The following is a 25,877-nucleotide window of genomic DNA, read 5'->3' as shown; positions in this document are numbered from 1 at the left end:
ATATTAAACTTTTGGTACATGCCTGAAATTTACAAAAGAAAAAGAGTCCTTTCCTACCACTCTACAAATTCTTACAGACCAATCCTAAACTGTACCAGAACAGCCAGGCCACATGGCCTGCACTGTATCCTATGCAGGTCAGGAGTAGGCTGGAGGTCACCTTGGGGTAAGGAGATATTTTTCTCCTTAAGCAGTGTAAGACCCCCAGCCTGTCCTATGGGGCTAATCGGACCTGCTCTAGCTACTTAGCTGGTACAAATCTGAGCAGCCCATGTAGAGCTGCCCAGGCTGGGCAGAAGGGTTAGGATATTAGGATATCCCACCCCATTCCAGGTCCGATCTGCCTCCCATTCCACCCTCCACCCGCTCAGAAACTCCCTCTCCCCACCCCTGGAACACTCTTCTGCCACCCTCTCCCACCCCTTACACCACCGAGCTCAAACCTATCTGGCTCAGCCAGCACAGGGATGGGATCTGGCACCTGCAGGCCAGTACACATCCTTAGGTTGGGATGGTCTGCTCCCGAGTAAGTGCAAATATGTTTTATGGCACATTTGCGACTCTCGAGAGCCAGCAGAAGGCATCAGTGCTGGCTCAGCATTACAATCCTATAATGCTGCAGTTTTCAAACTCTCAGGAAGTTTGAAAACCGCAGTAAGTCTTTGTGGGGGTCGGGGGGAGGCAGGAGGGGCAGGGGAAAGCCAGTGACTTGATCCCCAGGATCGCGTCGCTCAGGGGACTGCAGGGACTGGGGTGCAAAACCAGAAGCTGAGCGCAATCTCTCCGCTCTCACTTTCCCTGACCTGGGGGGCCCTGCAGGCACTTGCGCACAGCTCCCCGCACCCAGGGACGGCTGCTGTGGGTGCACCCCAGTCCGCTGCAGCCCCGTCAGAAGGGAAAGTGGAGCGATTGTGCTCCGATTCCGCTAAACCGGAAGCGAGGCGCGATCGACCCACTCTCACTTTCCCTGACCTGGAGAGCCCTGCTGAAGGTCATGCAGGGCTCCCCGCACCCCCGGGAGGCTGCAGGTGGCTTGGGCAAGTGTACCCAAGCCCCTGCAGCCCTCCTGAGCAGCACGCCTCCTCCCTGCCTTCTGACTGCCCCCACCGCTTAAGGGGAAAGATACCAGGACCCTCAGGCTGGGGCATTGCGACACCCCAGTTTGAATACCACTGCTATAATGGTAAGGATTGTGCTCTTACCGAATTACTTGCTGAAGGAGATTTTTTTAAGAATTATCACTAAGCTTTGTTTTTTAAGATACAATTTGTGAAGATTCAACATGGAATGCAATTTTTATTCCTGATGCAACTATTATAATCAAAAGTTGGCAGGTATACAAATGGTTTATATGTGCCTGTAAATGTATATATAAAATGACAGTGTACAATGATGCAAGCACAATACTGACGCTTTGTCTTAGCATATTTTTACTATCCCACACTCCAGGAAACCAGTGCATGTCAAAAGGCATTAAAGTCTTTTCTACAATTATCTGACTCAATAATGTATGGAAGCAAGACAGGATGTGCAGAAATATACTACACTTACAATTACCTTAAACATGGAACATTATCACGAAGTCCATCAGATGAGCTGCTGCTAGTTGATGGATGAGACTGTGGAGCAATGGACTGAGGATTAGAACCTGTGCCTGGAGTAGGCAGAGGTGGCACTTGCTCAGATTCTGGAGATTCTATATAATTTATTTCATACAATAGCCGTACTTCAAGCATCTACAAAGGAGAAGCAAATAATTTTCAATCAATTCTCAAGTCTGACAACTACAAACATGCCATTTTGCTCTCAACTGCCTTACATAAGGCACTAAACAGTTTCCAAATTGCATGAAAAATCATAATTCCAAACTATCTATGAAACGATTTTTTCCTAACACACACAGAGGAAGAATGCAGAAGTTATTCAGTTACCAAGTATCCCGTGGCTAGAGAAAAAGATTGAGCAAAACTTCCACAGATTTTGGAAGCTTGTGACAGAAAAGTGGAATTAAACCATTTTTCCTGGTAGGCAGATCATTTGGCAGTTGTTTGTAAAGTATGCAGCAGTTCAAATGCACCAAAGAGCACCAACTGCTTTGCAGGGGTTAGGAGACAGTTTTAAGAATGGTACAAGTATAGGCAATTTCACATGTATTGAATAAATATGCCTCTATTCTGTTATGAGGTTCAAAAATAACTCCTGCCTTTAAAAACTAACATCCATGAGCAAATGTGTTGGTAAATTAATTCTAAAGTAGCCATGGGTAGCTAAGTTGCTCATACCAGGTACTTAATGAGAGGAAAGATTGAGTTTGGTCATATCAGTAATCAATATTTCAAAAGTTCAAAAATAAATCAATGACAACTGCCAGGAGTTAGTCTACAAAAACCAAAGCTGTTCCTTCTATAAAGGAATGAAGAATGCCATAGCTATGTGTGTGTGCAGGAGTTGCATGAACCCTGAATCAGGGCTACTAGGAGAAAACTTGTCTTTTCGCACAACATGCATTTCCTGGTACCAACTCTCATTTTTATTTAGTCTATTTGACTACTTTGCTTGCTTTAAAAAAAACAAAACACAATATTTTCATGTGCATTTGTATAATGGTTAGCAAAATTACAGTGCCTTTGTGCTGTGGTCTCAAACACTATTGTATCAAGCAATACCACACCTTTGGAAATACAATTCCAAATGTTGAGCAGGTAAAGGAAGCAGATCTCTTCAAAATCTATTATTACATTTATCAGGGAGCATCATAAGCAGCCCACAAGCTATTAAAAGTGGCTGGACAGGCTGAAATATTTTTAAGGAGGATCAGAGTGATCAGTTGATTGGTGGAGTCCCCCCAGTTCCAATCATAATATTAAAAATTTTCCACTTACTGATGACACTTCAAGCCCTCCACAGGAACCATGAATATTATTTGACCCACTGTATAAAATAAGTTTGACCTCCCCTTATCTAGCCAATCATCATGATCAGGCTTCCATTAAAAATGAATGACTTTTAGATTTGATGGAAAGAAATCTAGAGCTGTATAACTGTATTTTAAGTATAGACTGTCATTTACCGGAATGACTTCTGTTGCGACTTCCTGTTTGCTGAATCTATAAATAATTACATGTGCAGAAACTCCTGATATGCACAGCATCCTGCTTTCTGGACACCATGAAATGATTTGAATGGCATATGGGTCTTCATCTACAATGTCTGTGCTGGGCCTGTCATCTTTATTTCGTGATTTTTCAAAAACTTTTGCTGTTTTTAGCTTGTATAATACTTGCAATGTTACTAGGAATAAAGAAAAATAAAGTTAGCTCTATAAAAACAAAAATGGCCACCCTAGATCAAACCAAAGGCTATCATATCCCTGCAGTACCCAACCAGATGTCTCCAGGAAATATAGAAGAAGTTGAAGGTATATCCTACCACTGTTCCCCTGCAATTTGTTTTTCAGAGGCAAACTACCAATGAACCTGGAGGTAGCATATAACCATCATGACTAGCAGCCACTGATAGACATTTCCTTCATGAATTTGTCTAATATCCTTTAAACTCCTTCACCACATCTTGCACCAATGAATTCCACAGATTAACAGACCAATCCTAACTAAATTCCCACACAGCAATGCAGTGGTGTCAGCAATGGTGCAGGCTACACTGTATCCTGCAGAGGAATTTTGGTTGCTGGACATTTCCCCAGAGTAAGGGGACATTTGTCCCCTTGCCCCTAGATAAGCCCCCAACAGCTGCTATGGGTCAACTCTGACCTGTGCCAGCAATATTGCTGGCGCAAGTCCAAGTTGACCCATGCAGGCAGATCAGGCCTGGGAAGAGGAATGGGATATGGTGCAGACTGGTGCTGCAAAACCCAGCTCCCTCCTGGGCCCAATCTATCTACCCTTGAATCTCCACTCTGTTCCATCAGTCCCTACCCTCCCAATGTCCCTGCACCAGACTTACCTGGACTGGCAGGCCACTGGCATGTCAGCTAGAATTGATGTCGCAAAGGGCTTTACAATGCTTTCATGACAGCAAGCTAGCGGAACACATATTCCACTGGCTTAATAGGATCAGACTGCAAATTATGCCCTGAGTGAAGTAGTCTCCTTTGTCTATTTCAGGGGTGCTCAAACTCTGGTCTGGGAGCCATTTGCAGCCCTTAGGGACACCCAATCTGGCCCACAGGGAGCCACCAGTCTCTAATGAGCCTCTGGCCCGCCAGAGACTTGCTGGAGCCCACACTGTTCCACTGACACGACTGTTATCAGCACGAGGTCTGACTGTTTGACCTCTTGTACAAGCTGTGGGCCAAGGGCTTCCTCCACTGCTTGCTGTTTCATGTCTGTGAAGCATCAGCGAAGGAATGGCAGGGGCTGGGATCTGGCAGTTCAAGCCGCTCCGCTCTTCTTGAACTTCCTTCTGGCTGAGCCGGTTTAGGCCCCTATCCTGTGCTGGATACAGCGTAAGCCTCCTGGCTTGCCTGTTCCAGCGCAGGGTAGGATTGTGCCCTTAATAACACAGGTCAGAGAGATGATGTGACCCTCCTGCAAAAAGTCTGGACATCCCTGGTCTATCCTAATTACCCCACTGGCAAATTTCATTAGGTTAGGAATTCCTTCTTCACTCTCCATATTACCAATTACACAGGCCTACAAAATTGAGGGTCAGGAAAACTTTTCCCAAACTTTATGGTGGTTTGATATGAATTTGAAAAGCCACGGTGTAGGCTTCCTCATGAGGAAGCTGCTTGAACCATTCACTAATGAGGCTATATTATATCTCCAAAACTAGACTTAGAATTAGCACCCCAAATATACCCAGGAATTGGTGTAACATTTAAGGAAGCAAAATGTGTGTTGGCCTGTGTTATTTCATAGGTCTCAATCACCTAGATTGAGACCTGTCTAAGCTAAGCTAGTTAAACTAACTCAGAAGTTCCAAATGTTGTAGTGCTCCAAAGCATCCAGTCTGACAACCAATATACACTTCTCTAGTTCCTGATCAACAGCAAAAACAGGAGGGGGTTGTCTGACTACTGCTTAGTCACATGCCTCCAAAACACTGTTTTGCACAATTTCAACATGTCCCTTTCCTGCTCAAGGCACCACTACTGAGTGGGATTAAATAAGCTTCTTTGCCCCCCTCCCTAGTGCTTCCTGCTCTAGAGCAGAAAGACAGAGAAAGAGGGTTTTGCTTGGTGGGTGAACATCATTTTGGCTGTCAAGGACAAGCTACAATTGTAGACCCCTGAATAAAATGGTACATGCACATGTGCATGCACGCACACACAGGTTACATCAACTTTTAGTGAAGACAAATTGTTCTTCCAATATTTCCAATTTGTGTATTGAAAAGGGACAAATATCATACAGGTTGTTCATTACATATCTCCTTGTTCAATGACAATTTTTAATCTGATCTCCTCCATCACCTTCCTTGTGAGCATCAGTATATTAAGCTACAAAGAAGCTTTAGGGAGCAATTCTAACCAACTTTCCAGCACTGGCATAGCTGTGCCAGTGGGGCATGTGCTGGATCCTGCAGTTGGGGGGCAGTCATGGAGGTTTCCTCAAGATAAGGCAATGTTTGTCCCCTTACCTTGGAGCTGAATTGCCCTTACCTCAGTGCTGGGAAGTTGGTTAGGATTACACCTGTAGTTTGCTAATAAGTTATTTGTGATTAATAAGTCCCAGTAATTTAAAATGAACTTAATTTCCATTTGATAGTTAAATTAGAGCCTTAATATTTGTGAGTGAGATAGAAAGGAGATTAATAATTCCAGCAGTAAATTCATGATTCCATTTTAAAGCTGAATGCAGATTTAAGAGCAGTTTCCTTACACAGGAACCTTACACAACTTCACAAAGCACTCACTTGCAGAAGCATCCCAGAACTTGATTGACCCATCCGCATGTCTATGAAAAAGAGAATTTTTTTAAAAAAGGTTTTTAGAAATGAACAGTAAGTGTGGTTAGATTTACAGCTTCTCACACAAAATATAGAGAAGTCTTATAACTGTACTTGCTTCCTTACCATTAAGAAGTTATAGCAAAATGCCCAACATTATTACAGGCACGTTGTGTGTTGAAGGCTTGCTTTGTGTAGAAAGTTTGTGCAAGTTGTAATGCACTCAGCAGTACTTTTGAGTACAGCAATATATCATACGTCCAAGAAGTTCCTAAGAGTTAATCCAGACCATATAGTATTCTAGGCAGTGGGCAGATTTACTCCTCAGTGTCCTGACGGAACTAAGCTCAGTGCTTAACTTCTCTCAATAGAAATTGATGGCAGCTACGCATACAAGAGGATTGCACTAGAGTCTACACTACTTGGGCAGAAGTTGAATTCACATGGTAGCATCCCTAGCATATTCCAGGGTGGGCAGGTTCCCCATCCTGCATCCAGCTATAGAGCAGATTACAGTTTACTTTGTTTACAAAACTAAATGAACACCACTGCAAATCAAGTCAGTCCTTTCTTGATTCCGTTTCTTAGGCATCAGAGTCACAAGTAGATTTTATTTGTATGAAATGTAAGTGTATATTTAATTATCATAATCATGCTCTCACGGCCTCTGCCAAGTTGACTACTATCTTGGTACTTACCCAGTAATAATGATTTCTGGATAACTTTGTGTGACCAAACCCCAGTTTCCACCATTGATGGGCCATTCCTAATTGAACAAACAAATAGATTAAATACAAACATACCTAACATAATTGCTAATAAATAAGATTATAAACTCCATTTGGTACCTTTTTACTATAGCCTTGACGCTTCTGTCGAGCTCCAACTGAGTAAAGTGCTGGAATAAGGTCCACAGGACAATCCGCAAAATATTCACAACATGTGACGGGAGATTCATGTATACTCAAGGGATAGGGATTCTCAAATATAGGATACCTTTAATGAGGAGAACATTAGCAAAACATTAAGCTATCAATTAAACAAAAAATCACTTTCCATGTCCATAGTAGGTTTCAACTACCACAGAATGTTAACTCAAGAGTGTAAAAATTAGTAACTGAATGCAAGTAACATTGTACACAGGCAGCAAAAAAAGCTGAAATATTTACATTTCACTTTAATAATACACTATTCATGTAAGGTAATCACTGAACTATAAGTCATGTTTAAATAGGAGAAAGTAATTTTAATGACAAGCAATATTTTTATTAATTATTTAATGTTTTATGACAGATTGCTTTTAATGCTGCTGCTTGCCACTTGTTGGCTTTTATAGTGTTTTTATGTGTTTTACAATTTTTATGTGTATGCATTTTTAATGTATTGCAAGCTGCCTTGGGTGCTCTTCCAGGAGAAAGATAGGCTATACATAAAGGAAAAAAATAAACTCTGTTGCTTAGGTGCTGTAGTTATTGTAGTCACAGAAGTGCATGTGTATAGTCCACATCATGTTACATTGTAGATATGAGGACACATCAGCAATCATGCTCCTCTACTACGAATACACAGGAACAGCAAGAGTGTTAACAGGGCTAAAGTATGAAATATTGAGTTCTTGAAGAGCTATAGTTCTTTATTCCAGATTAAGAGAAAAAAGTTCAGTAGTCATTTTTTAAAAAATTGTTTTAAGGTTCACTAATTTAGTATCAAATGATACAGAAAAATATTTGCAAACATATGGAAAAACTTTAATTGCTAATCTGCATTTATGCCATAATGCAGTTGTTTAATACACCTCCACATAGTAATCTCATTATATCCTAAATTCTTACCCATTTTGTGCAAGGTCGATAAGTACTAAATCTTTTTCTAGAAGAACAACCACAGCATATGGCTCTTGAAAATCTAAAGAAAAAACAACCCAAAACAAGGCAATTTCTTATTAATATGCTTTCGCTAAATAAGTATACACTACTGTGTATCCTACCTGATTCCATGTGTACTCCAGACATCATTTTCAGGTTGCGAAAACAATAGCTTGCCCTTACTTCTGAATCTGATAACAGCTAATAACTAGTTACTGCTAGTCTCCAAACCCACTGCTAGTGTCCAAATTGACTGCTATGGTTTACAAACCCACTTCAAGTCATTTAAAATTCATGGGATAATGGACTTTTAAAGGAATGCATATAGTGTAACAGACACTATGGACTGGTTCAGACTAAATGCCTTTGTAGTTTGGGAACAAACTGTGGGATTATGCAAGCCTTCTTCCTGATAGTTCCCCTTTGCATGTGAATTTCCTCACATCATTTTACCCAGTTTCAACATTAGTTATGGGATCATCATGATGTGGTTTAAAATAAACACATTTAAACTCACAATGAGAACCCAAATTTAAAAACCAATTCTCAAAGTTTTGTAGCCTACCTTTGTTTCATTGTAACATGTATTAGTGATGGTCATAACTAATACAGAAACTGGGTAGAGGGGAATTGGGTATTGGCACAAGAAGCAGAGGAGGTGAAAAAACTATGTCCATGGCCTGCTCCAGATGTTTAGAATACTGGCTAAGCTGTACTGTTGAACTAGGTGAAGGTCTGCACCTATAAGAATTTGAAACAAGGAGACAAAATTCTAGAACATAGTAGCCAAGATTTACTACAAACTACTCAAGAGGGTGGAAATAATCCTTTCAGAACATACCATTTGGGTATGGAGTTTCACAGAGGGTTAGAAAATCAACTATTGAATAATCCATTTCTAAAACAGCAGTGCTCTTTCCGTGCATGACCGTTAAACAGGGTCTTCTTCCTACAGTGTCATATGACAAGCCACCTGATAAAATGATAAAAGGTTCTCTGAAAAGATAAAACACAAGAGTTAAGATTATGAAAGTCTGAATTACAATACTAATGATTATGCACTTATAAAAGATGTCTGAGATAAAGAGATTGCTTTATATACCTAATGTAAGACCAGGAACTCTCTGTACAAGGCCCGTTTAGATCAAGGCTGCCCAAACCCCAGACCCCGGGCCACTTGCGGCCTGCGGAGGGCCCCAATCCGGCCCCCCAGGGAACCCCCATCTCCAATGGGCACCCGGCCCACTGGAGACCCGCCAGAGCCCTCGCTGCCCCAAAGGGACTGCTCTTCACAGTGACAGTGAGGAAAAGGCTAAGCACTCATGGGAGAGCAGGAACCCTGCCCATTCACAACGCTCCCATTAGGTTGGGAAGGCTGCAGCTGAGTGCAGGCGTCGGATGGGGGTGAGAAGTCCTGGATCTGTTTGTCCTACTTGAGTTTGGCTTGGGGGGGGGCAGGCACTGAGGAGGGAGGGGAAAATGAGTCTATTTGTGCTGCTTGCGTATGCTGGGGCAGGAGCTGCAAGGGGAAAATGCTGGAGAGCATGTCTACTCAGCAGTAAATCCAATCAGACTCAGTGGGGTTTACTCTCAGGAAAGTGTGGATCCAATTAGACTGTGAGTGTGCTTGGGGTCGGGGGCTGGCACTGCAGGGGAGAAGTCCCGGGGATGTTTGAATGCAGCTGGAGAGCATGTCTACTCAGCAGTAAGTCCCATAGAGTCAGTGGGGCTTACTCCCAGGAAAGTGTGGATCTGATTGAGCTGTGAGTACTTGGTGTTGGAGATGGGCGCTGCAGGAAAGAAATTGCAGGGATGTTTGAATGCAGCTGGAGGGCATGTCTACTCAGCAGTAAGTCCCATAGAGTCAGTGGGGCTTACTCCCAGGAAAGTGTGGATCCGATTGGGCTGTGAGTGCTCAGTGTTGGAGGTGGGCGCTGCAGGGAAGAACTCATGGGATGTTTGAATGGGAAGCTCAGTAAAATTCATTCATTCATGTAAGTTCCATCTCTAATATATTCATTTATGTAAATTTATTCAAATTTGAAATGTAAATTTTCCCCAGACCCCGACACAGCGTCAGAGAGATGATGTGGCCCTCCTGCCAAAAAGTTTGGACACCCCTGGTTTAGATTAAGAATTGTACAAAAGCACAACTGGTCCTTACCAATACACTTCTCCACACTGTATTAATCAACACACTTTAGGTATAATACACTTCAGGTATAAGCCTGGCTGAAATTCAGTCTTTTAAACAGTATTTTAAGCTGTTGGACAAAATGCTAATCAAATATTCAGCAGATATATATTATCTTAGACCCTGTTCTAACAATGAACATGCAAACCCTCCTGACAAGTATAGTTAGCCTTATTAACTCTACAGGTTTGCTTCCCTTTCATTCAACAATCTCCACTTACAGTTAAAGGCCAAATTTGGTGAGAATTCTTACATTATTATCATTATCATTATCATCATCATTATCATCATTATTTTCATTAACAGTACTTATATACTGCTTTTCAACTAAAAGTTCACAAAGCGGTTTACAGAGAAAAATCAAATAACTAATGGCTCCCTGTCCCAAAAGGGCTCACAATCTAAAAAGATGCAAAAGAACACCAGCAGACATTCACTAGAACAGACACTGCTGGGGAGAGGTGGGCCAGTTACTCTTCCCCTGCTAAAAAAAAAAGGAGCACCCACTTGAAAAAGTGCCTCTTACCCAATTAGCAGGGGCTAGTTGGATCCTTTTCCTCTGTATGAAACTACAACACTGTAGGCACATAAAGTCAAACTGCTTACATTGCATTGTGGCCACAGTAATTTGAAGATATTATTTGCTTCCAATTATCTTTACATGAAAAGGATTTGTAGAACCTTGGAAAACTGAGACGGATTGTAACATAAACCCTTACACACTAAATTCCATTTTATCAGATACTGAAATGTTACACTCAATTGGTAGATACAGATGAATGTATTTTACACACACAGGTACAGAGGAAAAAAATATAAATGAGGGCTAATGCCCATGAAATGCAAGTCATATAGTCTGACTATTCTTGTTAAGCTTAAATGTAAGTATGGTAAGTACAAGAAGAATTCACAACAGTAGTACAGTTTCCCTTTGTTTAATGCAAGGGTTACATTCCAGAGTCAGCAAGTAAAGTTAAAATATACATAGAAAGAATAGGCACTGTCCCTTTAAAAATTATGACACATGCACAAACTGATACTGACTGAGGGAATGGCAGCTTAATTTTCTTATTTCAATCATGTACTTAGCAAGTAGATTTGCCTTCACTATTTAAACAGTTTTTGCTTGCTTTGCCAAGCCATATACAGGGGGGCCCTGTATCCACGGATCCCCTATCCATGGATTCACTTATTTGCAGATTGGGTCTGCACGACCCCCATGTGACCCCCTCCAGACGCAAGGGAAGCTCTGTCCCCTCACCTTTGAAAGGTCCTTTGAACCCAGCAGAGGCCATGGATGAACATCTGCAGACTCTGCCGGACTCAGACTGAGCCCAATGGTAAAAAAAAAAAATGCTACTTCCAGAGAATCCAGAAGTGATATTTTTAATGCCTTATATGGCATTGGGAGGCCCAGGAAGCCCCAGAGAGTTTCCCTGGGCCTTACAACACATTAAAAATGTCACTTCCTTTTCTCCGTGAAACCAGAAGTAGCATTTTTTTTTTTTACTATTTGGGTCAATCTGAGCCCAGCAGAGGTCGCGGACATTCATCCACAGTCTCCGCTGGGCTCAGAGGACCGTCCAGAGGCGAGGGGAGCACCCCTGGAGGGTGGTGGGGCATTCCCTAGTATCTGCAGTTTCAGTTGACCATGGAGGGTTCCAGAACAGAACCCCTGCAGATACTGGGGCACACCAGTAGTTGAATTTGTGCAAGTCAACTGTTCCTAAGATGACTGTAATTGGAGATAGCAAAACTATAAAAATTATATTAACACACAGATATACAGGGCCACAGAAAACTATTCTATTCAAGGCAAAACAAACAGAATCAAACTTCATAAATTCTATTTCAATAGGTTCATATTGGAAATACTCTCCCTTTGATTTTGAATATTGCCATATTTGGTGTCCAGTTTGAATAGAAATTAACCAGTTTGCCCTACAAAGACCAAACAGCATTGTTGGAAGGCAACAGCTTATATCACATTGGAAGAGTAAGCAAGTGAACCCCCAACAGTATGGCTCACATCATTACTTCATATGATAAAATTTCCTGAGTGGATATGGACGCAGAGCTGGAATCTGCATTTATTGAAGAGGTTGATCCTGTATTGCATTAACTGTTACTGCTGATGAGTAGCTGTTTCAGGTTAAATGATTGTCTGTGAAAGGACAGACCTACTACCCATGGACTGTGAGAGGAAAGAGTTGGGTTGTGCATCAATGATACAATGAAAAGGTTTTCAACTGGGAGATGCAGGTGACAACAGCTGGTATTCTGTCATTTTCTTTTGTTTGTTGTTTAGTATGATATCCCTAAGTATGAGTCACACTGAATCTTTTAAAAACATTATTCATTCAGATCCTATTTCCCATTCTTACATGTGGTCATAATGGTTCCCATACAAGGGATGGATCAGTAGACTCAGTAGACTCAGCAATGCTTCAATATCAGTTGCTCTCAGACACCAGGCACTCTATATGGTAACATCTATCTTTTATTGCATGATGGCTTCTATACAGTTTACAATTAAACTGTTGTTGTAGACATAAGTATATTCCCATGAAGCTCTCCTCCACTACATCCTTTAATGAAGGAAGGGAAAGCATTTGATGCAGTCCGCCCCCAACCAATAATTACGGAGTGAGAAGGCCTCAGTGCATTTTTTTCATCAAATGGCCAAAGTATGTTTTGCTTTCTTTCCAGCGCTTCAGGACTACTGAAGCCAAAGCAATTCCTTTTCTAGAAAGCTTCAGAACATCACATCTATATTTCTACATTAATGCTTATATACAAAACATTCAATTTATTCATTTTAAAAAAATGTAACACATTTTATCAGACAATTAATATTATGTTCAAATGGCCAAACAAAGGAGCACAGCAATGGCAGATAAAGATACAGAAATCTTTATCTTTATATGAAAGTTTGCACTGTCTCTAAAACATCCCCACCTGTATATTTATATTCCATACCATGATACAAATGTTAAACAACAAGAAAGGATGCCAGCAGAAATAACAACCTGAAAAGACCATGCAATTTTACAAAGATAACGCCCATATTTTAAATCACGGCTCTCCAAACTCCGACACACAGGGCAGATCCAGAATTTGGAAAGAGCCTCCCCCACCCCGTGAGTGGTGCTCATCATTCTGCTGTGTTGCCTCTTATCTTGCAAGTTGATCTGTGCACAGGGATGCTCTGGGCAGTGGGCAGTGGTGTCTGCCTAGACATCCTGCTGCACAGCCTACTGGGATACTGGGCAATAGACGTGACTGCCCAGAGCATCCATGTGCACAGTTCGGCTTACTTGATAAACAACAACACAGTGAAAGGATAAGCGCAGTTCAGGATGGGTTGGGCTTTCAGTACACAGCAGTCTCCAGTTTGGAGACTGTTTTAAATTATAGTCATTTATACATCACTTTTAAATTAATGTAATCAAAACATGCATAAGATCAAAACAGGTAAAAATACATAAATTAAAAATAGAGTGCAGTTGCTTAAGAATATAGAAGAGAGCAGAAATAAAAGCTTTCTAAAACAGCATGGTCTTTTTGATTTATTTAAAGACAGAGTGAAAGGCTGCATAATCATGTTTACAGAGGAAGTTCCAGAACTGTAGTGCTACCACCAAAGATATCTGCTATCCATCAGCTGAAACTCTCTTAAAGGTAAGACAGGGAGTAGGAATTAAGTTATATGCCTCTATGGGTTTTTGAATATATTTGCCATATTTCAAATCTTGAAATGCCTTAACAATAATATCCCCAAATAAATGCAATTGCCCAGTACATGAATAATGACATTTGCTAATTATGCCTTTTCAGTAGGTACGCACAATCATTAGGGCAAGAAATACATATTAAAATAGATAACAGAGAGATTGCAACTGAAAACCTCATTTTATGAATCATTACAGACAATTTGGGCATGATCCTGCCAAAGTTAAGCATTTTCAGATTCTACTTACAGGTGCAGCCTATTTATCCACAGATTTTTAATCTGCAGATTTGTCTCAACATGACTGGGGTGGGGTACTGAATGTCACACACACCTTTGTCTCCTTTGCCCTTCGATGGCAGCCAAAAACACCGCAAAAAGGCTCTGCCTTGCCCAGGCAAGGAATAGCCCTGGAGCCATGGAAGAGGTTCCCCTTGCAAAGGAGCAGTAACATTCCTGGAGCCCCTGAGCCAGCTGAGGCTGAAGAGGGGAAGGGGGGGCAAGAACCTCTGTAGCCAGAACACGTGCAGCGAGGTGGACATAGAGTTCTCTCTCACTCCCACTCACACACAGGGGCAGGTGCCGTAGCAACAGAGGGGATTGCTTTAAAAGAGAAGAGGGTATTGCTTTAAAGAACCCAGAGAGTGTTCGCTGAATTCTCCCCCCCCCCCATGGTGCAGGCTATCACAACGCCTTCCCACAAAGCAAAGCATGCTATTTACAGCCCAATCCTCTCCACACTTTCCTGGGAGTAAGCCCCATTGACTGGAATGGGGCTTACTTCCAAGTAGAAACACATAGAGCTGGACTCTTAAAAGATCAGCATCCCCCCTGTGAAAGAAACTGGGCAGCTGGCAACAGGGAAGGCTCAGGTGGGGGAGGCAGGAGGCGGAGGAGAGGGGATTGCTTTAAAAAACCCAGGGAGTATTTGCCGAATTCACACCCCCCCCCCATGATGCAGGCTCTTGGGAAGCCTTGGAGAAACAAGTGGCATTGAGCAGAGAGCCGGACTACAAGTCCCAGAATGCTCCAGGGCAGAGGAGTTTCCATGATGGTGGTTGGGAGGATTGCAGGAGCTACAGCAGCGAGGAGGAGGAGGAGGAGAACCTGCAGCACTGTTGGGAGGCCGCCTGGGCCACAGAGGCTTCCCAAGCAAGCTCACCATTCCAACTGTGAAAGAAGCAGGACAGCTGGCAACAGGAGGGGAAGGAATTGAGAACAGCTGCCTTAGTTTCCTTCCAACCAGAAGTGTCAGGCTGCAGCCTATTTGCTCTATGGACTCAGCACAACGCATTTTTTGTTAATCGCGTTGAGTCACGGAATGGAACTAATGCGGATAAATAGGCTCTACCTGTATTTCAATGGGAGAGATTTAAGCATGTACTTAATTCAGCCTTTGGAGCAGATGGTCTTACAACAGGTACTGTTTTCACTGGGTTAATGCCCTTTTAGATTTATATGACAAACAAGTAGGCTTATGTAGCAGAATGCTGTGATGTATTTTGAAGCACCAAGTCCCAGGTCAACCCAACATCCACACTGTAAAATCCTTGGAGGAAGTTGTTTCAACTTTCCCATTTTCTATCTCCCTAGAGTACCTGTAAGAATCTAAAGCAGTGTTTCTCAATCAGTGGCAGGGGTACCACCAGTGATACTTGAGGTGGTGTCTGGTGGTACTCGCAGGACCCCTGCTGCCCAGCAATGAGACCAGGAAGGTGATGCAAAAAACAGAGGTAGGAGGTTTGGATCAGTGGACAGAGTTTCAAAGTATGCTTTCCGTGCTTGAAAAAGCCCTCCCATGCAACCTGAGTCTTTTACTGGTGTTTGTCACTTTGGGGACCTCCCAACCCAGAAGTAACTGGCAATGATTTCATCACCAGTTAGTTCCAGTTGTACTCTGAATAGGTGGTCTGTGTGAAGTGGTACAGCAGAGGACAAACACTGAGAAATACTGAACTAAAGACAACCTCTGCTTTCCAGGATACTTTAAGATCTTAATAGCAAGACCTCATTTGAATCTAGAAGACCGATGAAACTATGAGAGCCCTTGGGGCAAGGGGAATTGATTAAGAAAAACAGCACTTTTTACAGATTTATACCCCACTTAAGGCCAAAATCCACATAGGGAAGCTTCCAAAAATCTACACACACAGTAAAATCAAGCATCAGTTAACAATACAGCCACAATAAAAACATCCTCTGAGCACAGTTGTTTTCTCACCCAAGAAGTTTTTAAGCTGCCACAGGACAAAGCCCTTAAGAACTTGTAACATTCCTGCCTGGGATTGTACTGGATATTAATATTTGGTTTTTGAAAGTTTTTGCTATTATTTCACTAGCTGCTTTAAAAGCTTTTCTCTGCCAAGCCCATTTTTTCCCCCACTACAAATACTCAAAAAGACTGAAAGTTGTTTCCCCAATTCTTACCCAACTCTGGTAGTCTTGTATTCCACTTTAAGAATAGGTTTACAAGGCTCTGGCTTCTTTCCGTCTTTTACCTGCTTTCCTAAAACAAAATATTTTCTTATTTAAAAAATAATTTGAAAGATTAAAATCTTAAACTACATCAACATTTTAAAGATATTCTTACAGATTAGAAGATTTTTTTTTTTTACAAACAGGAACAGTTACTTCCTATTCTTGCAGATTTAATATTCAACTAACTTACCTACATATTTTATAAACAGATAATGTTTTTCTAGATGAGCCTTCAAGCAATCTTGTGTAGTCTATACCTGGAAGTAAGTCGCACCTAATTCTTACTCTCATATACATAGGCATAAGATCAAGTTGGGAAAAACACTAACAAAGAATTCATTTCCTTCAATTCGTTCAGGCAAAATTATTAACATTTTGTTTTGTTTCTGTTGGAAACAGAAAGTCAGTTCAATTATGAAGCTGTCTTTTACAAAATTACAAATGAACTGAACCAGTGTAGTACCTGTTTTGAAAGTTGTTTTTATTTCTTGTACTTTATAAGACCCATGGGTCCACAGGCTAATTATTAAGGGAATTTTATTTTAAATTTCAATCATACTAGAACCAAGTGTGACCATACAGAATGCAAAACAATACAGGTAAAATCTAGATGTCCTATTTTCTGATCAATGCACAAATCTGATACAGTGTCACTTGAAACACATAGGAAGATGTTGACTGAGCCTTACAATGGTAGGGTATATCAATGGTCTGTCTTCTGTGAAAATTTAAGATGCTAAATGTTTTCCCTAGCACTTTTACATTAAATAAAATAAATAAGTTAAATAAGTTTAAATAAATATTAAATAAGTTGCAATGCATGCAACTCAGGGTTGCAATGCATGCAACTCAGGGTAGACATAAACAATGGAAAAGTTTCCAATCAAAAGTTTGCTACACTGATCTGATACAGACTGCTCTTTTCCTTGTTCTCCAATACCACATCAAGCCCACAATGTTTAAGAGCCCAATCCTGGGCTTGGCGCTGCAGCTTCGTGCCACTGTGCATTGTCGTACCACTGTGCATTGTCGGTGAGGCTCGCAAGGCATGTTTGCGAGCCTCACCGCCACGCTACCGCCTGTGTTAGCCCAGCGCCGGTGCTGGGCTAGCGTCAGGTTACTGCAGGGCAGGCACCCAGCCTCCGCCACTCGGCAGTCTCATGGACTACCGAGCCAAGGCACGGTAAGCGAGGGCGGGGAGGAGGGGTTCCGGGGGGGAGTTATGGGGAGGGTGGAGATAGGGCGGACAGGAGGCGTGACGGGGGAGCGTGAAGCCAGGAGGCAGGTCTGGTGGAGTCCTGCTCCACTGGATCCTGTCCGGTCATGGAGGGCTCGGCGCCCTACACGAATGCCTTTACTTTACCACCAACCTTTTGGTCGACAGTAAAGTGAATAGCTCCATTGCGGGAATGCTTCCCTTACCCGGGAATAGGGGACGAAAGTCCCCTTCTCCTGAGGTGCTGCCTGCGGTAGTCCAAGGTGCACAGGATCCGGCGGCAGCTGTTCTTGGTGCCACCGAGGCTGGGTGCCCTGGGCAGCTCAGGACTGGGCTGCCCAATGGCTAACTTCTGAACCAGTCCCTGTAAATGTCTCTTTAACCATTTGATTTGAAGAAACCAGTGGGCAATAACTTGTAGCTTCATGCTATGAAGCTCTTCATCTGCTGATTTCTGCCAAATCAAACCTTGTACAAAAATATTTTTTCTGGCCAATGAACAGCTCTAATAGATTATCAAGTACACTGTATCAGCTCCAGGATCCTAGATTAGTTTTCTTTTATTATCCCAAGGACAATCACAGAAGTAGAACTCTTCCCTTAGCTCCAAAAGCAATGGAATGCCAAAATCAGTGCTAGATTAGAGGAGACAGGGCAGATGACATAAACAGCAGCATTTTTACAAGTATGGTAGATTTTTTATGGTTCACAGACCTAAAAAAACTGGGTAGGGTGGAGGTGAATAGCACCCCCAAGAAACAAGTAAATATTTCTAGGTAAGCAGGTTAGATGATCTGCCTTACAAAAATGGCACAAAGGCAATATTCAACACAACTCACATTTATCTTATACTTACCATGTGGAGTGATTGTCTGCAATGGCTTGGTAGGATTCTTTACATTCCATATAGTCAAGGTGCCATCCGAATGGCTACAAATAAACTGCTTTCCTTCATGATGCCAAGCTACAGAGTGGATTGCCTGAGCAGGGGAGAAAAGTCAGAAGCCATTAAACAGAAACAGACACATTTCAATTTTTTTTTTAAAAAAGCAAAACTCCTCTTCCTGTAAATGTTAGAATAGCAAGTTGAAAAGTATGAGATTACTTTGAGTTTTCTTTTAATGTTTGATCATTGCACACATGTTCGAATGCTGTTTTTAATACAATTAAGAGTCCAATCCTATGCATGTCTACACAGAAGTAAATCCCATTATAGTCAGTGAGGCATTTCCCAAGTGTGAACAGGATTGCAGCCTAAATGAGATAAATCAGCTTTCATACACAACACTGAATCTGAAAAGAATTATTTCCTTCTGAAAAATACTGCATTGTGTTGTATTCAACAGTTTTAACACCATCAAAGTATCATTCTAGTTAGTTTGAACAACTGTTGTAAATTAAATACAAGAACACACTAAAGTGGTGAAAGGGAGAAAAATAGACCTATCTACTGCCTTAAAAAAATGAATACACTCATCTCTTACTGTGGCCACTAATAAAGTTTACATAGACATATCTGTCCACAGCACTACTGAAAGGTTCACAGTTATCATAACATCCTGGTTTGGGATGCTATGATGCTCCTGCTGCAATGTACTCCACCCTAAGCTGCTCTTAGTTGATGCATTATGATTTAGCTATAATAGATGTGATGTGTAGATATCTTTTCAAGACAAATGCTACCTTACAAAAGTCATTTCCAATGTTTGACAGGCCAATGAAGACTGTATTATATGATCATCTGTCAAATTCCTAGTTGATCAAAAATACTCATCCTCCCCTCAACTCCCTGCAATGTTAAACTATATGTTTAACATAGTTCTTGATAAGGGCTTTTAACAAAATGCTGAGAAGTCTCCTCACGTAGAGCAGCATTAACACCTACCTGTGCACAATTGTATTTAACTGTATATAAGTACAAGATATTTAACAAATTAAGGCAATAAAAAACTTGTAGTAAATGCAAATCATATATCTATTCAAGGAAGCAATTGCATTCCAGTAAAATTATAGTAAATTTGTTTAAAAATGAATTTCTAAATCACTAAGATCACTGCCACATCAAAATACCAGGCCAATGAGGACTTCCTGATTTTAGGAATGGGTTAAGTCAGAATGCCAGATGTAGGGGAGAGCACCAGGATGAGGTCTCTTGTTATCTGGTGTGCTCCCTGGGGCATTTGGTGGGCCGCTGTGAGATACAGGAAGCTGGACTAGATGGGCCTATGGCCTGATCCAGTGGGGCTGTTCTTATGGTCTTATGTTCTTACTGCATAAGTTAAAGTGCAGGAAAATATGCACCTTACTGCTTTTTTCTAGCGACATTTGAAAATCTCAGCACTGTAAACGGCATAAATACACACAGAATGCAGTACCAACCCCTATTATAGAACAAGCAAAAATGCAAGACTGAATAGTAAGCACAAGTATTCAGCTGACATAGCAAAATTCATTTTAAGTATCATATGATGAAATTTTGGTAGAAAATACCTGTGGTTTTTCAATTTTTTTTTTTTGGGAAACTGAAATATTTGACTACCTAGAAATCCCTGCACATTGCAAAAGTTCTAAAACACACTCTTAATTTATCTGGCATACTGAACTTAATTTATCTGGTTTCCAGTCAGGGCACCGCTCTTCTGGAAACTGCATTCTAGAACACAGGAACACATTCCACCTGTGACTGCATATGGCAGAAGAAGAGTCCCTCCCAGTACCAAACTGTCCTTTCATAGTAACCAATCATTAAGGAGCCCTGATAACACAGGCCAAAACACATTTTGCTTCCTTAAATGTTACACCAATTCCTGAGTATATTTGGGGTGCTGATTCCAAAAGTGGCATCTGTTTTGTCCTATCACGACTAGTTTTGGAGATATATTATAGCCTCTTTAGTGAATGGTCCAAGCAGCTTCCTCATGAGGAAGCCTACACCATGGCTTCCTCATGAGGAAGCTGCTTGAACCATTCACTAAAGAGGCTATAATATATCTCCAAAACTAGTCATAATAGGGCAAAATGGATGCCATTTTTGGCATCGGCACTTCAAATTCATACCAAACCACCATAAAGTTTGGGAAAAACTTCTGACCCTCAATTTTGTAGGCCTGTGTAATTGGAACCCCAATGATGATAAGCTTTCAAGGAACAACAGGGGTGTCCAGAACAGTTTGAAAATCACTAATCTGTTTTCTCTAATATCATTTACCTTATATAATAGCGTTAATCTTGTGTGTATATTGTATACACACACAAAGCATTAACCTTGCGTGTGTGTGTGTGTGTGTGTGTGTGTATAATGTGCGTGCGCATGTGTGTGAAGTTAGAGAATGCATATAGTGATAATAGCATTAACCTTGTCTAAGTAAAGTAGCATATCTGAAGTTTTCTAACTGTAAAAACTCAGAGTCAGTGATATGCTACATAAAAGCACATTTGCAGACATAGTAAAGTACAAATAGATAATACTGTCAAATCCACTTACAAGCCTTGTCCTGAATATTCCAGTTAATGTCTACTATATTACTAACTGCTAAGAAAACAAAAGCTAGTGAAAATAGCCATCTACCATTTTTTTTTACTCTTAACTTTTAACAGGAATTGCTGATTTCCTAAAAAATACCCATTTTGTAGCTTGTAAAATGTGGAGCCTTTCTAGTGTCCAAGTCAACTTTAGCGTCACTGAAGTTTTACTACTAGCCAGTCCCCCAAGGCTACTCAAATGTACCTTCCTTGTATTATATTTGCTTCTAACAATATGGCATTTTTAAAGCATTATACTGCTTGGATGCAATATCAGCATACTTTGATTTGAAACTTCATACACTGAATTTGACACTAGAAAAGTTACAAAACAGAATTTTAAATACACGACAGAGCCAAGAAAGGGGGGGGAAGTGACTCAGCAGCAACCCAGCAAAAGTTGCTTCCATAGCTATGCTCTGCACTTCCAGATTCTGGTCTCACAAAAAAGAAAAGTTAAGTATGTAAGAAGTTACTCTTCTCCTGTAAAACTGAAAGCAGAATTTGCTTTATCAAAACATCCTCCAGTGTGGAAAAACTTGCTATATCACTCAGTGCTGGTTATCAGCTCTGTTTAGATGTTCCCCCACACAATTCTTGTAATTGCAGCCCACAGAATCATGAAAAGAGGCGAATATGTGCATGCTGGTGAGTTCTACTCTTACCACACTCCCAAACCCCATTTAACTACATCAGGGGTGCCCAAACCCCGGCCCTGGGGCCACTTGCGGCCCTCGAGGCCTCTCAATGTGGCCCTCAGGGAGCCCCCAGTCTCCAATGAGCCTCTGGCCCTCCTGAGATTTGTTGGAGCCCACTCTGGCCTGACGCAACAGATCTCAACGTGAGGGAGACTGTTTGACCTCTCATGTGAGCTGTGAGATGAGGGCTACCTCCACTGCTTGCTGTTTCATGTCTGTGATGCAGCAGTGGCAACAAAGGAAAGGCCAGCCTTGCTTTGTGCAAGGCCTTTTATAGGCCTTGAGCTATTGCAAAACCTTTGTTCATTCATATAAGTTCATCTTTAATATATTCATTTATGTAAACTTATGAAAGTTTATTCAAATTTTAAATGTAAATTAATTCTCTTTTTCCCCGGCCCCCGACACAGTGTCAGAGAGCTGATGTGGCCCTCCTGCCAAAAACTTTGGACACCCCTGAACTACATGATCAGCATTTGTCTACATTACAACAACAGTCAGTAAATGAAGTGCCCATTCGGACCAGCACTTACCATTCTGCGAGGCGGCTCAGAAGAAGTCCCTCCATCTTCATCGTGTGATACTCTGGGCAGTCACATCTGTAGCCCACTGTCCCAGCAGGCTTTGTGCCCGGATATCTGAGCAGACACGACTGCCCAGATAGTCACATGATGAAGATGGAGGGGTTTCTTGTGAGTAGTGCGGTGGAACAGTAAGTGCTACTCACAGTGGGGAGGGATTCAGCATCAAGCCAGATCTGGCCCTCAGGCTGTGGTTTGATGGATGCTGGTCAACAGTAACCCTGAAAAGAGGGAAATCCTCCCTATGATTGTCAACCGTGGAAAGTTCCAAGCTGGTAGTCACAGGAAGCAACTCTGTCTTCATTCAGCATTTGTCACTGCAGAGAAACAATGACTGTAGGAAGGGTAAGGCATCAAAAGCCTTGCTGGCATGCTTAAACTCAATGGGTGAAGGAACAAGTCATGGGAAATGTCTGATCAAGGATATAGCGTAAACTTATTAGCTTATTTCCCTATTCAGCTTTGGATAGCGGCTTACTACTTGGTGTCTTGTTTGACTAGATACAACTTAGTAAAATCCACAGCCATGGTACAAAATACGCGAGAACACATCCTTCAACTCACCATCTTTTAGAGAAAAGAACCTCAAGCCCAGTAACCACGGATCAAATCTCATCAGTTTACATCCTCGCCAGCACTATTTCACAATACATCCTACCCTCCCCTAAACGTCCATGAACAAGAACAGGGCACCTTAAGAGAGAAAAAGAAAAGGGTGAATGGACACCTATCATATTTGGTGAAATGGAATAAGCGGAGGTTTGCCACATGTGTGCTTCTAAAAGAATATCTAATGACTCTGTCTTGCATCACAAAGGTCAGCAAAGCTATCTTTAAATTGCCTAGCAAAGGGTCATTGTTTTTTAAATGGATTTGCTTTAATGTGATTTTTGCCATGAGTTCTGGGAATGAAACCCTTTCAAATAATGAACTCAAATGGTAAATATTAGACTCAATACTCTAGAACAGTGATTCTCACACATTTAGCACCGGGACCCACTTTTTAGAATGAGAATCTGTCAGGACTCCCAGAAATGATGTCATGACCAGAAGTGAAATCATAAAGTAGGAAGAGTTTTGACAATCCTACCCACACTTACACAGGAGTAAGTCCCATTTACTATCATTGTTAAAAGAATATACATAGTAGCTTGTAAAAAGTATAGGTCTGTAACATTTCCCCAAATGCAGTCACGTACCATGGTAGCATCAAGTCTATATATTAAAAATAAAATATTGAAATGAATGGGGATGGACCTGAAATTGGCTCGCGACCCACCTAGTGGGTCCCGACCCACAGTTTGAGAAACACTGCTCTAGAATCTACATAGCTCAAGCTCTCAGAACTTATGCAAAGGGAACTCTAGATATATTGCTACTTTTTGCCGTCTTTTAAAAAATACGTACTGTAGCGTGTTAGTGTAGAATATCAGGAATCCAGAATAAAGGCCCAGGTTGCAGTAAATGTGATTATGCAAATTTCAGCTTTCCCATTCACCAATAGGTCTTTCAGATATAGAAACTAAGAGCTTCTACGGGAAAACGTCTGTTCACTCTTAAGTCCAGGGAAGATAAAGATTAACTATAGTGCTATGGACTCCTAACCTAATGGTACTCACTAACCTTGGGTGTAGGGCAAATTCCAGTCTTGGGGTACAGCTGAGGGCCACATTAGTGACATCCCACACCAAAAAATAGGCTTCCTGAATGGATTGAAGACTCTCATCATAAGTTGTCCTAAAAAAGGAAAATATGTTCTCTCTTTTATAGAATGCTCCCTTAAAAATAGCCAATATGCTCCTTATTTTGGAGTTATCATGGTTACCAGGGCAGCATCTAGTTTGAAATACCAGAAACTGGTATTTGTCTTTAAATGTCATTCTGATTAAAAGAAGCTGAGAATCATTATCATCTTAGTTTCTGTGACGGTTTCAGTATGGCTAGAAATGGGATTGTGAGTATTCTTATGAGACTTTAAGATTAAAGACTCTTGGCAGACAAAAGGATTCATATAAACAAAAAAATCCCTTGCCCCTTCACATACACACAATTTATTTTGCAAACTGTGTTACAAAATAATGGTGGTAGACTGTTAGGTCTAGAATTATTTCGCTCTGTAACAAAATGTATACTTATTTGCGTTCTTTTCTACAAATCTTTATTAAACTGAATATACTCTTCTAGTGAAGAAGTGAGACTCAGCACATTAATATGTAAAGGAAAACTTCTGAGACTAGTTCCACATGCTAAACCACCACTTCCCAAACTGTGGGTTGCTCCCTGATGTGCCATGGGTCACAACCCAATGCTCAAATCTGCACCTAAAAGCCTTACCTAGGCTTTCGTCTCCCTGAGGCTGGTTCCAGTTCACGTTGGCCCATAGTAGGCCTCCACCGGCCACTGTGGACCTCACAATGCTTCCCAGATGCAACTGGAAATTATTCCCAGTTTGCAGAAGCTACTTCCAGTTTATTTCAGCAATGCCCTATCACATGCAGGAGGCATTCTAAGGCCCACAGAGGCCAATGGAGGCCTGCAGTGTTCCAGCATGACCTGGAAGCAGCTTCCAGGGGCTCCAGGCAAGGCTTTTTGGCACAGAATTGAGCACTGCATCATAACCCACCAGGGATCAGGAGGTGAGTCATGGTGCTCAAAAGTTTAGGAACCATTGCAATAAAATGTTTTTATTTACTATTGACAGATATATTAGCAATTTGCATTTTACAAGTCTTTAAACATAAGCATAATTGTTTTGTTACACAAAAGAATGCAATTAAAAACATTGTTAGCTTCTCTGCTAGGAAGTAATGTTTAATAGGCTACTGTGATTTGTTAACAAAAGTATTTAAGTCAAACTACATTTGTTCCATCTCCAATTAGCAGGTTATTTGCAACTGCTAAAAATTGTTACAAGGGTTACAAGTAACAAAGGGAAAATGGGTTACAAAGAGACAATACACATTCTTTGCCCCATGACATAGTCTTAAAGTAATCCAATCAGTTTTTGTATGGTTTAAATGCTAATGGCACCCACCTGACTGAACTAATCTGCATTTAAATATATAGCTTCATATTGAAAAAAGAGGTAGATGGATGTAAGTATACATAGGTCCAGCCCAGGGGTGCTCAAAATTTCAACTTTAGGGATGCTGGACCTTTAACAAGTGTATAGAAGAGAGAATTTCAGCAGGTGCAACTTGTCATCCCACAGATGACAAGTTGCACCTGCTGAAATTCTCTCTTCTATACACTTGTTAAAGGACCAGCATCCCTAAAGTTGAAAGTTTGAGCACCCCTGGTCCAGCCCATTATGCAACACAAAAACATATTACATTAATATCAATACACGCCATTGAAAGAACTTGTGCCCCAAGAAAAAGGAAGAAAGAAGAATCCTGAGGCTGGAGAATTCTAGTCAGCTTCTCACAAGAGAGTTCAAGACAATTCTGCTTTTTACGTTCTTTAATATTCTTGTTTTAGTATTGTAAATGGGTGCCTCTGCTAAGGTAGAATAGTTGTATATTAAAAAATCTAACAATTAATATTAAAGACTACCTGTTGAAAGAAAACGAAGTCCACAAATATACACCATATGATACTGGAGAAGTTTTAGAAGTTCCTATTAAATACAATTTCCACATCCACTCCATTGAGCCACAGCTGGCATAAGGCCAACACAGTAC

The 25,877-nt window shown here is 41.2% G+C and overlaps 1 protein-coding gene across 3 annotated transcripts in view; it reads right to left on the bottom strand.

Annotated features, from left to right (window-relative positions):
• Positions 1-25,877, bottom strand: part of STXBP5 (syntaxin binding protein 5) — a 157,361-nt gene that overhangs the window by 57,249 nt on the left and 74,235 nt on the right. For all 3 annotated transcript variants that reach the window (XM_066615477.1, XM_066615487.1, XM_066615497.1), the window contains exons 8-16: positions 18,250-18,373; positions 16,127-16,205; positions 8,617-8,771; positions 7,743-7,815; positions 6,759-6,906; positions 6,609-6,676; positions 5,878-5,918; positions 3,071-3,291; positions 1,558-1,736 (exon numbers count right to left, since the gene is read on the bottom strand). In XM_066615477.1, the coding sequence (XP_066471574.1) occupies positions 1,558-1,736; positions 3,071-3,291; positions 5,878-5,918; positions 6,609-6,676; positions 6,759-6,906; positions 7,743-7,815; positions 8,617-8,771; positions 16,127-16,205; positions 18,250-18,373 (1,088 nt within the window). The remainder of the gene's footprint in view (positions 1-1,557; positions 1,737-3,070; positions 3,292-5,877; positions 5,919-6,608; positions 6,677-6,758; positions 6,907-7,742; positions 7,816-8,616; positions 8,772-16,126; positions 16,206-18,249; positions 18,374-25,877) is intronic.

The sequence above is a fragment of the Tiliqua scincoides genome, chromosome 1, assembly GCF_035046505.1.
Source record: "Tiliqua scincoides isolate rTilSci1 chromosome 1, rTilSci1.hap2, whole genome shotgun sequence".
In the NCBI taxonomy this organism is placed as follows: Eukaryota; Metazoa; Chordata; class Lepidosauria; order Squamata; family Scincidae; genus Tiliqua; species Tiliqua scincoides.
The sequence above is the reverse complement of the archived record's forward strand: the minus strand, read 5'-3'. Positions and strand labels throughout refer to the sequence as shown.